The sequence below is a fragment of the Tursiops truncatus genome, chromosome X (assembly GCF_011762595.2).
Source record: "Tursiops truncatus isolate mTurTru1 chromosome X, mTurTru1.mat.Y, whole genome shotgun sequence".
NCBI classification, from domain to species: domain Eukaryota; kingdom Metazoa; phylum Chordata; class Mammalia; order Artiodactyla; family Delphinidae; genus Tursiops; species Tursiops truncatus.
The window spans coordinates 67,327,106-67,343,230 of NC_047055.1; the positions used below are offsets into that span (position 1 = coordinate 67,327,106).

The following is a 16,125-nucleotide window of genomic DNA, read 5'->3' on the forward strand; positions in this document are numbered from 1 at the left end:
GATAATCATTAAGTTAATATCTAATATAGTACCTCTGTTAGTATCTAAGTTAGTATCTATGATACTCAGTTTGCCCTTTTGAAAAAAATAAGGGAGTTGCCTGGTGGTCTAGTGATCCCTGGTCAGAGATCCAGCCACACTGTGCAGCCCAGAAAAAGAAAGAAAAAAAAAAAGAACCTAGTAGAACCAACCTTACAAGGTGATTGTTAGTACAAAATGAGATAACTTCTGTAACTCTATCCAGCCCAGCACCTAGTGCTCCCTTCCTCTCCCCTTCCCAACTTATCAAGCTCCCATACCCCTCTCCACCTCTTCTTTATCTTTTGCCAAAGCATATTTCCTCTGTTCTCAACCCTTTAAGATTCCATTTACTGCAGAGCCATAAATCCTGGGTGCTTGGACAGATTTTTCTGAGAGGAAATATATGTTCTTAGGGAAATAACATCCCAGAGTAGAGTTACAGTGGCACTAATATGTCCCATGACACAGTATTCTTGTCATGTCTGACAAGATTGGATAATTCTTGATACTTAAGTGCATTGCTCCTATATATATTTTATGGTACATTAATTTTTGCTAATAATCAATACTTGTCTGAGGCAGCTGTTCTTTATTTCATTACCTGAAAGGGGGTATAAGTATAGATCAGTAACCTGTGGAAACATATCTCTACAGCCTTGTTTTGGCCAGGGTTTGGAAGTGGTAAGAATAGAGAAAGCATTTGTGTTCTAAGAAAAAAACACCTGGTTTCTTGGTCTGGAGACTTGGGTTCCTTTGTTAGATCTGCCATTATGTTATTTTGTGACTTTATTTTATTTTTTGTTTCTCTGTGCCTTGGTCTTCCTGGTGATTAAAAATGGACTTCCTTGTAGTTAGCCTTAGGCATAAGGGGCAAGAAGCCACTAAGTTATTGAAATCTACAAATAATTTGCCCCTTATCAAGTCCTTGGCAAGATACAATTAGTGGAGGGGTTAAAGAAGAGTAAAATGATACCTGAAGTTCTACTGAGTTCCTTTTTTAAAAAAGATACACAGAGTAATCCATGATGACAGTATGATTCCATCTGCCCATAGGGTCCTCTCTGAAGCAGAGGCTCAACCATCTGATCTGTTCATTCGATTCCACCACAAATGAGCCCTCCTTGCCAAAGGATGGTGACTTTGACATTGTTAGCCAAGCATCTCTACCTTTTAGAAATCTCCAGCCCTTCTTTCTGTGTAAATACAACAAGTAAGCATCTCTTTCTCTTTTTCCTGACACCTGTGGTTTTATTGGCTACTCTCAAGTCAGGTCTTATATAAAATGAGAAGAAAGTTGGGCAATTATGATATATAAATATTAGGGGAACCCAAGATCATCTAACTTTTAAAACACTGAGTGATTGCCTAATACAAACTTCTTATTTTACAGATAAGGAAATAGGCCCAGATAGGCTTTAGGGTATAAAGATTGAATCATTTAAAACTGTCTTATTCCCGCAATGCTGGACCTACCTTTTATAGTATTTGCATGTTTTAGAGTAAGTGAATATACAGTTGAGATTTTTGTAATAGCTGCTTGGCCATCAGTAAAGTAGTCTATGCTTTTTAATAAAGGGATGGATCCTTGGCTGAGGAAAAGGTCTAGAGAAAGGGGGTTTGGAATAAATAGAGATTTATAGATGCTGTAGTGGCACATGGTAGAGACCTCCACCTTGAGTGGCTGTGCCTCATATCATTTTGCATATACCTACCCTCCAAGTAGGTGGGCAAGACATGAGGGGCTATAGATATGTGTTCTATACACTAAAAATACCAGATAATGCTGGGACATTTTCAGAAATTCCAGATCTTCTTTGTAGTCACATTTAAAAATCCTGCTGTGGGCTTGGAGAAATATTTGTCAAAACCAGAGCTCAGGTCATGAAAGCCAAGAAATCATGGAAGGAATTCTCTACCTCTTTCATACTTAGCAGTCAAATTTTAAGCACAGAGAAAATATGAATGTGATGTATATGTGTGTATATACGAATTGGCTTGTTTTGTTAAGAGCTTATGATCATCTGAATTAGAGATGAGACAAACAGAAATAAAGCCAATCTCCACATGTACACACCCCTTGTCTCAGGTTAGTCTGGGCTCTACTTTGTGTCCTTCCTAATTGGATGACCATGATTAGGTTAAATGTATTACTATCTGGAAGAAGATGTAAGTTTGCCTGCTTCCTCAGATTTCAGTTTTGAATGGTATGGTAGCCTAGAGGAGACAGAAGGATCTAGAATGTGTGAATGAAGTGTGAGTTTCCAAATTGACTTATATAGTAGGTATAAAATATGAAACAAAAACAATAGTGGCTATGAAACCAGTCTGGAAATAGGTAAATTCCAGTGAACATTTTAAAACCTCTCTAGCTGAAATGAGCTTAAAACAGAGAAGAAAATTTGATGACTGATATTATGTATTTGAAATGTGCAGGTTGGACAGCATTTGGACTTGGAATGAAACAATAAGAGGTTCCATTCATGGATAACCAACAAGATAAGGCTGTTGTTGCCTCAGCCAATGGAGAAAACACTATGATTAATGGGGTCAAGGAAAATGGTAAGGGAATTTAATTGTGGTATGTAATATCTCTCCCAGTAGTCCTTTGTTAGTACTATAGATTTTCAGTATCCACAGAGCTGGGGCAAGTTAAGTCTAGGATGCCTCTGAGATAGGAGTTAATCCTAAACTTTATTCCACCAGATCTCTAACTGGACTAGAAGCGTCTCTAAGAGGTATCAAATCCAACCCCTTTGCTCTCCCAAATCATCTCTATCAAATGGATACTTAAGTTCCTCTAAATTCCTGGTGAATTAGAAATATGCTCTGATGTGAAGTTTGGAATGTTTAGACTCAGTAGGAGCTTCCAAAACATAGGTGAGGTCTGAAGGATAGGACTATGCCTCATAGTTCAAAACCATGAATATATCCCATCTCAGCATTTTCCCACCCTGAAAGATTTGACTTTCCAGTTGATCAAGCAATCCAATTTTTTCCTCATTTCTGAGGAGAGTGCCATGTGTGTCTGAAGAAAAAGCTGAACCTAAAAAATATTATTTTTCACTCGCATGAATGTTCAATATAAAATCAAGGTTGTTCTTTAACTCTGTAGTTTCTACTTCTAAAGTTAGAGAAGCTGAAGCTTAGATTTTATATCATAAGATCAAGTACCAGAAACTGATCAAGGGAAAGAGAGTTAATGAGTCTGGTCTAATACCTTTAACTTTATTTCTGTCATTTTTCCCCTTTTCTCTAGATTCAGAGGACCAGGATGTGGCAATGAAGTCATTTGCAGCTCTAGATGCTGCTACACCAATCCAGCCTATACTGGTGGCTCAAAAAGAGAACCTGATGTATCCCAGAGGTCTCCTGCCTCTGCCCTCTAAGAAGCCCTGTATGCAGAGCCCTCCCTCTCCTTTGGGCCTGATTGAAGCACCTGAGCATGCTGCTAATAGTGCTTCTGTGAATGCCATCTCCCTTACATCTGGTGTTTCAAAAGGCCTGAACACATGGTCACTGCCCAATGAGTGTGAGAAAGCTCCATTTGCCATAATGGAGCCTGCAGGCATGTCAGCTCTGAATGGGGAGTGCCTCATGCAGCCAAGCCGGACTTGCTTGGGCTGCTTCATGGAATCCAAGGATGCAGTAGATCCTGAGCCAGGGATCAGTCTAAAAGTCAGTGATCTAAATAGGGATTATGAAACTTGTGCAGTCTCTGATATAGGGATTCAGTGTATTAATGCTGGAGAAAACATGAAATATGGAGAGCAGCTGCTCTCAGACCAGCTCCTAGGCTTCCCACTGCACAAATCAAGGGCAGGAGATAGACGAGAAGCCGAGAAACCTGACATTGACTTGGAGGACCCAGCTCAGAAAAGTTATTATGAGGCATTACTATTAGATAAGTGCAATACGGAAGAGGCTTTGCTGGCAAATTCCAATCAGGATTGGGGTTACTTTGAGACTTTTATTAGTGAGAGTAAGATTGAACTTCTTGACCTCTGTTCCAAGAATGAGCTGTCTGTCAACCTGTTCTCTGAAGAAGATGTGGATAACTACATGTTCGATGATGATGAGTCAACACTGGGCAGTGATGTCTGCTCCCTGAAAATTCGATATGAATCCTTCCAGGACAACGTTCGAGACAAAACCACCCTTTTGATGCAGGAGGATGCCCAATTCAACTTTTTTCCCAGTGTCTTCACTACCTGCCCCAAGCGGGAGTCTAAGAGTGGGGCCCTGAAGCAGAGCAGTGATCTTTCCCAATTCAAGGTCCCTGATGTGAGCATTATCTGGGGGGAGGAAGATAAAATCTTGGACAAGAAGAAAGGCAAAGAAGAAGGCCAGGAAGACAAAGGTGTAGGGAAAAAAGAGGCAAAGGATAATGGAGAAAAATCTGCCTTAAATAAACCATGCAGTGGACCTGAAGTAGGGCAATTTAAGAATCCAAAGCAAGGCCATCTTGCCAATTCCTTGGAGGCATCAGGGAATTTTAGTGATGACAGTTCCTTCATTGAGGTCTCTTATGATGCCATGGGGGAGATCAAGGACTGTAGCCGCTATATGGCTCGGGACACTAATTCTGGCAGCTGCTCCTCCCAGCAGAATTATGGGCTGCGAGCCAAGAGAAAAGTCAGGTATAGTGAAGATTATCTATATGATGTTGACTCACTAGAGGGTGAAAAAGTAAATGAGAGGAGGGAATGGCTACCAGGTGGTTGTAAAGAGGAAGATGATGATGAATGGTGTCCCAAAAAGAGAAGAAAAGTAACTCGTAAGGAGCCCCCTGTTATTATCAAATATATCATCATCAATCGTTTTAAAGGTGAGAAGAACATGCTGGTGAAGTTGGGTAGGGTGGATGCCAGTGAGACAACAGTGAATTTGAGTGAGACGCAGCTCAACAAATATTCCAAGCTGGCCCCCTTGAAGGGCTTCTGGCAAAAGAAGAAAAAGCAGAGAAACAGCAATGCAGACTCCAGCAAAACACCCTTATGCCAAAAGCAAAGCTTTGAACCAGGTAGCTTTGAGGTGTCATTCCTGCCACCTGCTCGCAAACGAAAATCTAAACTTGGCAACAGGCACAGGATTCAAAGAATCCCATCCATGGAAACTTCAGCAAGTGGTAAGCAGGTTTCATTCTGCAATGATGAGAGGCAAGCTAGTAGTCGTAAAGAAGATGGAGGCCTGAAAGGTACACTGAAGTCAGCACCTCTGGCTGCCCCCAGCTGTGCAAATGGATCACATTTAAATGACATCACAGGCCCTGACTCAGTGAAAGTCAAAGCCCAAGATGCACAATTTAAGGGGCCAGAGAGGAAAGTGCTCAACAAAATCAAATTTAAAAGTGAAGCCAGGTTAAAATCCAAGAAAATCAAAGCTGGGCAAGAAAGCAAGCCAGTTGTTCAAATGACCCCTCTTTTGGGAGACCAATCTTCCAAGGCTAATTCAAAGAATGAAGCTATTCCTGGGACCTCAAACGGTTCACATCTATCTGAATTTCATGAGACAAAGGTTGCTAAGAATTCTACTTTCCTACCAACCACTTGCTCTTCTGAAATGCCTCTATCATCTGCTCATGTTGCCAACAATATACCTGTTATCCCTGGAGGGTATTTGCAGACATTGTTAGATGCTTCTGACTTGTCAAATAATACTGGCATTTCATACTTCACTCAGCATTCTCCAGAGCAAAATGAAGTCAGCCTCACTCAAACAGAAAAATCATTTGTACCTCTCCAGCCTGCCCAGGACTGTGTGCTTTCCTCGCCTTCTGAGTCTGAGCTGCTTCAATCATCCCAAAACTTCAAAATGGAATCAAGCAACTATGGAAATGTGTGGCCCAACAAACCTACTTCTGGCTCCCAGGAATTCATGGCTGCAGTCTCAAGGGAGATAGCTCCAAACCAATCATGTGAATTTGGAGTCTCCCAAGTAGTTTCCATGGAAAATAACCTCACAGCTACAACATACAATCCGATCTGCCTCAGCAGCAGTGGCAGTAGTTGCAACAAGGTCCTGTATGCGTCTGTGCAAGACACCCAGCTCTCATCTGATGACTCTTATCAATTATGTCACTTTAATAATGGAGAGACCTGCTTTCCTTTCCAGCAGGGTCCAGTGAATATGGATGATGGGCGGCTCTTTAGCTTTGATTCCATGGCCCCACTCTCTGTCAACTCAAGCAATTATTGCTCCTTAAGCTTGAAGTCTTGTGAAAAGGATGGTGATGATGATATCACTGATGACTTCCTGGCCCACTGCAGCCCCAAGCTGGTGATCCAGCAGAGCATTGATGAAATAGCACCACTAAAGGAGTCCACTGACCTCCTGGATATCTCCAACTTCACTCCTGACAAATTCCGCCACTCTTCCCTCTCAGAGATGTCCCCACCTGACACCCCCAGTCTTTCCCCTCAGATTACCAGATGTGAGAGTATCAAGACACTAGGAACACTAAAGGTGTTCCAAGAGGGTGTCCCAGGAATACTGGGCAATATGGAAAAAATCAAATGGGACTGCAGTACCCTTTCACGGCAGGTCCAAGTGGATGATGGATTTACTTTAAATAACCATCAGTTTCAGTTCCATATGTTCAATGATGAGGATTCTGTCAGCCTGCTCCAAAAAGCCCCTTGCTTATCAGCGTTTAATGATCCATCTGGTCAAATGAGTACCAACAACAAGGTGTCAAAATCAAGAAAGAAAAGTTCACCCAACAAGAGTGGGGCTACGAACCAAAGCTCTTCTCAGAAAAACAACAGGAAAAAAAACCCCAAAGCCAACAACAAAGGGATTGAAAAACCACCTGGCAAAACCTCCCGCCAGGTCCCTAAGTCAACAAAGAAAGGGAAATTCATGGCTGCAGTCAATGGAGAGAAAATGCAAATTGGCATCGGTCGTGGAGGAGGCCAAGTCAACAGCATATCCTCCACAGGGAAGACTTTGGCTGAATGTATCCAGCATAGTGGCCCTGTGGCCTCTATGAAGATGCCAAGTCAGAAGGGACTTTCTGGAGATTGGTCTTTGGGGAAGGAGAGCAGCCCAGGCTGGAGTGACATGAGCATGGGCACCAACACCAACAACCTTCTGGATGATGATCAACGGGAATTTCAGGAGCCTTCTTATATCTTGTCCAACATTGCCTCTGGTATGGCAGATGTGCAGAGATTCATGATGGCCTCCATAGAGCCCCTTTGCGAACCCATGGAGCACCATGGAGACCCCAATATATTCTACTCCCCTGAGTCCAATAGTCTAAAATTAAAAACCCTCAAAATATTGGCTGGGACACCACAGGAATCTAAGAAAAAGGCCAACAGTGGCTCTCCAGGAGCCACTAAGAATCACAGGTCCATCAAGGGTGTGAGTAAAAGCAATGGGAAAGCAGCGATAGGTGATCCTGGTCGTGCAAGCATGTCTGGTTATAACGAGGACTCTCGCTCTGCCTTCTTTGATAAAAAGTATAATAACCTGAGCACTTTAGGCAATAATGGACCGACACACAAAAAGTTATATCGTCACAAAACCAGCTCCAAGGCCCTGAGAGATGAGAAGTGTAAGGGAAAGCGTATGGAGCGAGAACAGGTCCACAAGGATGAGGCTGGGACAGCTTCTTTTGAAAAACTGAGGTAATACTGCATCAAAATGGCTGAGATGATGCACCCTTAGCTTTCCTACTCTGCTAAGCCCGCAGTCCCTCATTTTTTTCCCTCTTGAAAGCAGTTTGCATGAAAGAAACTGTCCCATTCCCTTCTTTTTCAAATTAAAACGAAAAGAAAAAAAGTGCATGAAAATCCCTATACCTCTAAGCCACACAAAAGATTGGGCAATTTTGTAGTGGCTTGACTAGGGATAAATTCTGACAAGGCTACTTTTTCTGCTAGTCAGCATTAGTTTTTACTTACTGAGAAAATACAACTAAAATATGCTCTTGAATGACTTGGGGAAGGGAAGGACTTTGCAGTGAGAAAATTTTTGAATAACAGAATTTAAAAGTTATATAGACAAAAATGCCAAGATCATTTAAGCAAAAAGAGCATAATTTGGAAAACAAAATCTCATCATTTGGCAATTAGGAGTGCTTTCTAGTGGCCCCTGCTATTTGTATCTTTTTCTGCATCGTACGGCATCTAGTATGATGTAAACAAATTTAGATTGTATGATCCCTTTGTGGGACATACACTAAAGCTAACTAAGATGGCATAAATTGTTTGGTTTTTCTGCAGGGATTCCGACTACAATCTCCTAAAAGCAGAAACAGCATTTTGGGTTTTACCTGTGTTTGAAGAAGAGACTCCCATTTTCCAGAAAGACATTTGATGTTTGTGTTTTATTTCTTTCAAAATATGCCTTGTGGTATGTATGTTGACATGTAAGTGCTTAAAGAAAAGAATTTTAAAGTGTGGGAATAAGTCTTTGGAAGCAAACTTTAATCTGATGTTCTATGTAAAAGACTTTAGAAGTCATACAGTTGCACAAAGTAGTTTATGCACTGTTTACCCAAGGGGAAAGGAAGTAAAACATTGTGCCAAACTACAAAAAAGTGACTGTATTGTATATATTTTTACTTCTATATCAACATTTGGTTGTGAGTATTTGGGGAGCTTGTCCCTGTTAATTTACTAGAAACATTCCAGTGATTCTTGCTATTAACCACCCCCACTTATGTGGATAGCACCTGTAGATCACAGTGGAAAAATATGTTGTGTTACACAATTTACCAAAACTTAAAGGATACTGTTTGAAATGTGCCAAATTTCCTTACCTCATCTCACAGATTCACCCCACATTTTAAAGCTCATTAATTAAGTTTTAAAATATATATATCTATAAGCATACATACATTATTTTAAAAATTTAAATTCTACTGTCCTGTGTAGAAACATGAACCATTAAACAAGGCACAATAAAGGTTTGTTTGTTCCATTGTATAAGGGTTAAAGTGTTGGAAAAGTCTGGAAGTCACAACAGCTAAGTCCATCAGGGACCCAAGTATATGCATTTACAGAAACTTTTACAAGGAAACAAAACAGCTGCTTTAAAGTTTGTTTTCTAAAAGCAAAATCTGTAGCTGAAAATTATTTAAAGTGCAAAGTTATATTGCTGATACTTTATATCTCAGTTTTATATATTTTATAATAGTCTGGGATAAATTATAAAATAGCTATAAAATTAACACTAAGATAAATGAAGTACATAGATTGCTTTTATTTAAGTAGTTTCCTAAATGTTTTATTCCAGTTTTGTCAAAAGTGCACTCATATCATGGCTTTAGTGTTAAGTGTTTAATCTTGCAATGCCAATGTCATTTAAAGAAAATGTTAAGGCATCTCAGTTTGACACCTATGAATCACATTCGATAAGCTGAACAATTTGTGATAACAACTAATTGGGGCCATATATACTTAGTCTGAACATAACTAGTATTTGATGCCACACACTAAACTTAATTCCCAATCTTTAATATAAATTTTTGAAATCACATTTTTTTATTCAAGCCCTTTCCCTTTTTAAAAAATTTCACAGCTTCAGCATCCCTCACGACTAGCTTTTTCTTCCCCTTTATTCACCACTTGACTTCTAACATTTGGTCTATTTTCCTTGCACAGTTGAAGGCCTGTGTGTCTGATGACTGTTGCATTATGGCACAGATGAGATAATGGACGTGAAAGCGCTTTGTAGATCGTAAAGTGCTATAGAGATATAGGGGATTCATATTATTAATATTGTTGGTTGTTGTTGTTGTTACTCTTACTATTCTTACTAATATTGTTACTAACCTATTAACTTGTGAATATATAGGCTGCGGGTGGGAGGGTGGAGAATAAGTGGGTGGGGGAAAAGGGAATTTTAAAAAAAGGGAAGATGTTTCAAAAGGAAAAATTTAAGCAAAATATGAACCTACCTAGTCATTGCCACCTAAATATATTCACAAACAGAGAAGCAACATTTGAAAGTAGTCAGAGAGAAATGGAAGGAAGCCTGTCATATATATAAGTATACACACTTCCCAGTCCATGATTCCTTTTACCAGCCAGCTCTACTACTTACTGCTAGGTAGTAAAATGAACAAGCCTGTGTTCTTGATGGTGTGATTGTGTATGTCTGTGGGGACAAGTGAGTGAAGAGCATTTCATGAGGCTGCTTCAGGCCTATTCCTAGGCTTTGTGTGTGGTGAGTCCTGGAAAATTACTTAATGGAAAGGCACCGGGTGCAACATGTCTCCTGCTCTACAGCAGCCATCCAAAAGGGAAAATAATCAAACTGGAACATTTTCTTCTATTTCTCCACTCTGATAGCTAGCTGTTTTTACTAAATGCTGTGGCTGGTTCCTAGGAACTAGTCTTTGTTTTGTTTTTGTTTTTATTTTTCTGTTTTGCAGCTGAATTTAATTTGGAAAAACCAACTCTGCCTGTACTGTGATCCCCAAGACTCCAGATCTCAAAGTCACCTGTTAGCTTACAGGAATGGAGTGCTCTATATGTAATCAAAAGGTGGCAGTCAAATAAGGAATAAAGAAAATGTTCCATGAGTACAATGTGTTTTATAAAAATAAATATGGGAGAAGTTGTACCAGTTTTTCTCAGCATCAGTTCATCTTTGGAGAATGGGGTGAGGTGGGGTAGAAGGACAGCCTGAAACTGTTGGAAATAAACAATTTCCTTGTCAGAACTTGCTATCATGAGTCCTTTGGAATGGATACTCTTTCAGTTGCTCCTATGGAGCCCATTAGGAGCCAATTCTAGGACATGGTTCATCCCTTTCTCCAAAGAGAATTGCCATTTTAAAGTACCTTTTTTCTTGGCCTACAGTGCATTATATGTTTTTAAGATTAAATTAGTGATTTGTAACCGATCATTTTGTACCAAAATGTAACAGGAAGCTGAGTTTGAGAAATGAGCAACAGGATAAGGCAGAAGATGATTATTCTCTTAATTGCACTTAATATCCCTCTCAGTACATTATGTTCTGAGTTCTTCAGTTTTTAGGGCTTTGTTGGTCCTGTCTCTGCTCTCACAATTCATTTTCTTCCTGTAACAACATAGTAGGCCTGACTTTTTGTAGATCCCTTATTCAACCAGCTGCCTTAGTGGAGTGAGGACCAGTGATAGAAAAGTAGTGTTTTGCCCTATCGTTGATATCTCAAGTCAGCTATATGGAATTTTCCTTGGTCTGAAATCCCTGATTGCCACTCCCTTCTAACCTCTGCTCTCTGAGAAGCTGCTTCCTATGAATTCCTCCCCAACAGAATCCCATTTAATCTTACTTTCCTGGGAATGGTATTCTCCCGTATTCTCCTTACTTAATTTCAATTCTTGATCTTAGAATTTTTCTTCTTTTATAATCTTATATTCCACCTCCCCAAAGTGTCAGACTATAAGAACCTTAGCCAGGCTACTTTCTTCCAGAAGTTCAGAGGGAAACCTTCTCACTCTTAATTACTTTTAATTGCCCTGGCTACTTTCAAATCTAATTTTAAACGTGAACACACACATGCACACACACACGCAGAATTACATTGCATGACTAAGGAAAATTGGAAACTTCTTTTCCTTGAAGATCTATAAGAATAGATCTTATCCCTTTCTGCCCTGGTTAGTTGCTGGACTATGTGGAGCAGGGTGCTGAAACAGTGGCCTTGACCAAGGTTCTTCGAGACTTTGGGCGTTATGTTTGGTCTGTGACAACTGGCTTGAACCAGTGGCCTCTCCAGTGTCTCATATACCAGCTTCTTCACATGCTGCTTCCTCCCTGCTTTCTCTTCTGACTTGTTACTTTGTGCAATTATGTGTTAAGGCCTTACCTTTTCCTAAATGTTTTCAAACCTCCAGCACTACCTTGACCATCACTTCTTTAGCCATCTCCCTGAAGTCCTTGGTGCTAGGTGGGCTTTGTGACAACTTTCACCTTCTCTGACCTTTTTTCTTGCTGGGAAGCATCTGTATGTGTGCAGGTGGGATAGGGAGGGGGGTAAGTGTGTATAAAAGAGAGAGAAGCATAAAGGATGCTCACAAGCTATAAACAACTCTGGCTAGCATCCTTTGTCCTGTTATGTGAGGTTCTGCAGTTGTAGTGAATTTCCATTTTAGTGAGTTCTAATTAGCATTTACTGCCTACAGGAGAAAAACCATATCCAAGGACCTCTTAACCAAGCTAGCTCTTACCAAGCTGAACCAGTCTAATGCAGATCTGCCACATCTTCAATTTACAGATGCTCCCAGAACAGTTCCAAGAATTACAGAGAGCTAAGTTTCTGCGCTGAAGAGAATGGAGCACTAGCTAGTCCTAACTATTGCTAGAACTAAAAGTATATGTTTTCTCCTGTATTATTGAGAAATTATCTAATTTAAGGAGTTTTTGTTTTCATTTAGAGATTTTTTAAGTGACTAACCATCACTACAGGAGTATGTCCTTTTTATGAAATAACCCTAATATGAAATTCATTTTCTAATCATAAAATTCACTAAGCCCATCATTATGTTTGGAAGATTTAGTACCAAAATCAAATATTTTTAGTAACAAATAGGGATCTTGTCAACACAGTGTAGGCCTGGGATTTTGTAAAGGTTTTTCAAGGACCCAAATAAGAGAGAAAAGATTTTAGGTGGACTGTTTAACTTGGGAAACACTGTCATCAGCTTGAGAGTCCTCAGCCAGCATGGTATTATTTTGATAGCAGTACTCAGGCTACCCTTTAAGGCACATTTTTCACTCAGAGCATTAAACAGTAGCTACAGTCATGAAGCAGAGCTCCTATTGCAGCTACATGATACTTGAGATGTACTCTTGGTTTCAGAATAATAACTAAGAGGTAAAACATTGGAGAAGGACAATGTAAAACAGAGAGTTAATACAAAGTTTAAGGTGTGAATGAGGCTTTAAAATTGGTATCTGAGTAAATAGATGCTAAAGAAACACTCATCAACATGAGATGGAAAGGATGTCTATGCATCTAGCTGGCTCAGTGGTTTCTGAGTCTTAGAAAGACATCCCCTTCAAAGAGAAGAAAGGAGATATTTAAATCATTTTGCCTCCTTGAGAGATGTCTAGTTTTACAACACAAAAGAAAAGGCTTAGAATGAAAACTAGAAGAGGCCTTTTGTTTTTGACTCCCAGTGAAGGAGGGTAGAAAGCTTGAGATGCTCTACTGGGATACCTGTAGCACTGACTAGAGTTTGCTGCCTACAGAGTTTTGAATGTACTAGACCTTAATTTAATTTTCATAACACTGAATGCACCTCTTTAGTAAGTTACTGATTTATGGTGCTAAATAAAATGATTATCTCCATTTTTTTCTCCTTTCCCAAGCCCCTTAAGCATTTAAGAAAATTTAAAATAAAAGTGTTAGAGGTCCTTTTTATGAATGTAACCTAAGTTTCTGTTTGACATATGACACTGCAACTTTAAAATGTTAGGAAATTATTTGCCTTTTTCTTTTAGAGTTAAGCTTTATAAATAATCTGTAGAGTCAATTGAATAAAGCTTAAGGATCACTCTTAAGACGCCTACAAAATCTTGTATATTTTTAAGTGTGCCAATTTGTAACATATTTTGTAAGTGTATATTTTTCTTAGAAAAGTGCTGTGAAGTGTCTGTATGTGAGAATTTTCCTTTTTCTGCACCACTAGGTGCTAATAAAAGGATATTTACTTCAAAGTTTCTGGTTTTAGAAACCACAATACAAAGAAAAAATACACTTTTGTTGGGAATTTTGTAACACAAAACATGTTGTGGAAGAGTGTAGTGATCTTGTGCAAAAGAAAATGAACATTTGTGAGCTTCTTGCTGTTTTATAGATTTTCTTGTAAATTATTCTTGTAACACCTCTGGTTTTGTTGTTCTTGTTGCAAAGGTTTTAAATATTTGTGATTGAGTGTATGGTGAAACTGTCATAATGTTACCTAGCTGAGTTTTGTTATTGTTTATGGAATAAATAAAAAAAGAAAAGTTTAAAATACTGCTTTAGAATCATATGTAACAGAAACCAGCCATTTCTAATTAAATTCTATGTCCCAAATAAAAAGTTCTTCATTGTCTAGAGCAGTGTTTCTCAAACTATCTGTGGTGAGGGATCAATATTTTCCTCCAATCCATCACAAACTAATACTATTATAAAATACAATAAGAATGATTTTTTTAAAGTGAAATTTTAAAAGATATGCAAAATAAAAGCTCTCATATACTCAATTCAACATGTAGAATTACATTTGAAAACAAACATAACATAGGGAAAAATAAAAGAATTGCAAAAACTTGGTACCCTGTTTAAGACAAGTCCACTGACCAATGTCAAATTGCCATAGAAGGTTCTAACCACGCTTTGAGTAACACTTTGAGTAGGAACATCAGCATTACCGTCATCTGGGAACTCGTTAGGAATGTTGAATCCCAGGCCCTACAACAATTCTACTGAATCAGAATGTGAATTTTAACAAGATTCCTAGGTGATTTGCATGCATGTTAACATTTGAGAAGCACTGGGCTAGAGTTTTGTGCAGAGGATTTTTGCTGCCCCTCAAATTGGGGGATCATTTTCTAGTGTGTCCAGTCTTCAAAGGACTTAGAACGAATGATGTCCTTGTTTTGTGATCCAGACGGGTTCTGCTGACATGCAGTCCTCTCAAAGTGTCAAAGCTGTTTATTGAAAAGTAATAAATTTTACTTTGCCTGTTATCCAAAAGATGTCAGATTTTCCGTAATATCCTTTAATGGGACTTTCTCAAGTTCTTGCCTCACTGTACTCAGTATTTTAATGTTGGCTGTGTCTAGACAAACTGGACTTTGCTTCCAAGTATCCAGTCCCTGTGAGCCACCCATGAGAACCTAGAGCCTTGGCTAACCACAAGAAGGTCATTGCGGCACACACAAGCCAACAGCCACTTCTTTGGTTTTAAATACCATTACTCAAAGAAATTGAAAAGGGACTTCGCTGGCGTCACAGTGGTTGAGAATCCACTTGCTAATGCAGGGGACATGGGTTTGATCCCTGGTCTGGGAAGATCCCGCATGCCACGGAGCAACTAAGCCAATGTGCCACAACTACTAAGCCTGCACTCTAGAGACCGAGAGCCACAACTACTGAGCCCGTGTGTCACAACTACTGAAGCCCACTCACTATAGAGCCCATGTGCCACAACTACTGAGCCCGCATGCTGCAACTACTGAAGCTTGCGTGCTTAGAGCCCGTGCTCTGCAACAAGAGAAGACACTGCAATGAGAAGCCTGCACCCCGCAACAAAAAGTAGCCCCCACTCGCCACAACTAGAGAAAGCCCTCATGCAGCAACAGACCCAACGCAACCAAAAATAAATAAAAATATATATTAAAAACAAAGAAATTGAAAAATGTGTATGAGAAAGTGGCCCTCTATTCTCACTTGATGATCTCATTCACTTCCACCACTTCAACTACCACCTAGATTTCCACAAACCTCTCCTGAGTTCCTGTGCTATATTTCCAGTTATAGGCCGGTTATCTCCACTTGGACATTCTGCAAGTTCTTCAGACCTATCTATTCAAGATCATTTCAAAGTCCCTTTATCCTCTGAGTGTGTTCTAGCTCAGTGAATGGTGCTGCCATTCAACCAATTAGTGACCCAAGCCAGAGAGCAAGGTTCACCAGCAATTCCTTTCTCTTCTATCCTCACATCCAATTGGCCACTCTCAATTCTCCTGCCTTTCTATGCCCCCCCTCCCATTGACACTGCCTTAATTCAAGCTTTCATGGTATTTCACCTGGACTATTGCAACATTGTCCTAATTCAGTGATTTCCAGACTTAGATTTCACACCTGGGAAATTTTTAAATATGGAAAAAGAAAAGGAGAAGGGAGTCTCAATAGTCACCAACTTTTTATTTTGCTAAGTAAAGACATTTTAAAAAATAAAACTTTTCATTATCAATTCACAGAAGATCATTTTAACACCAAAAGACAATCAGACAATCCTTTATTTAAAATGCACTATATTGTCTTTTTCTCTTCGCCAGGGACTATGAAAGACTGAAAACAACCTCTGAAGCCATTACTTTAAAGAGTAAAAAGAGATTTGGAGTTGCTGGATTAAAGAAGTAGGGGATGATAGAGAATGAGGGGCAGAGCAG

At 39.5% G+C, this 16,125-nt stretch overlaps 1 protein-coding gene across 1 annotated transcript; it reads left to right on the forward strand.

Moving 5' to 3' along the window:
• Window positions 1-2,467: 2,467 nt before the first annotated feature.
• Window positions 2,468-14,016, forward strand: NEXMIF (neurite extension and migration factor). Its single transcript, XM_073798844.1, has 3 exons — window positions 2,468-2,580; window positions 3,278-7,652; window positions 8,250-14,016. The coding sequence occupies exons 1-3, from the start codon at window positions 2,502-2,504 to the stop codon at window positions 8,341-8,343; spliced, it is 4,548 nt and encodes a 1,515-aa protein (XP_073654945.1). The 5' UTR covers window positions 2,468-2,501; the 3' UTR covers window positions 8,344-14,016.
• Window positions 14,017-16,125: the final 2,109 nt, after the last annotated feature.

Coding starts and splice junctions, on each gene's coding strand:
- NEXMIF (XM_073798844.1), top strand. CDS start 2,502: ATGGATAACCAACAAGATAAGGCTGTTGTTGCCTCAGCCAATGGAGAA. Junction 2,581..3,277: donor TAATGGGGTCAAGGAAAATG/GTAAGGGAATTT, acceptor CCTTTTCTCTAG/ATTCAGAGGACCAGGATGTG. Junction 7,653..8,249: donor GCTTCTTTTGAAAAACTGAG/GTAATACTGCAT, acceptor GTTTTTCTGCAG/GGATTCCGACTACAATCTCC.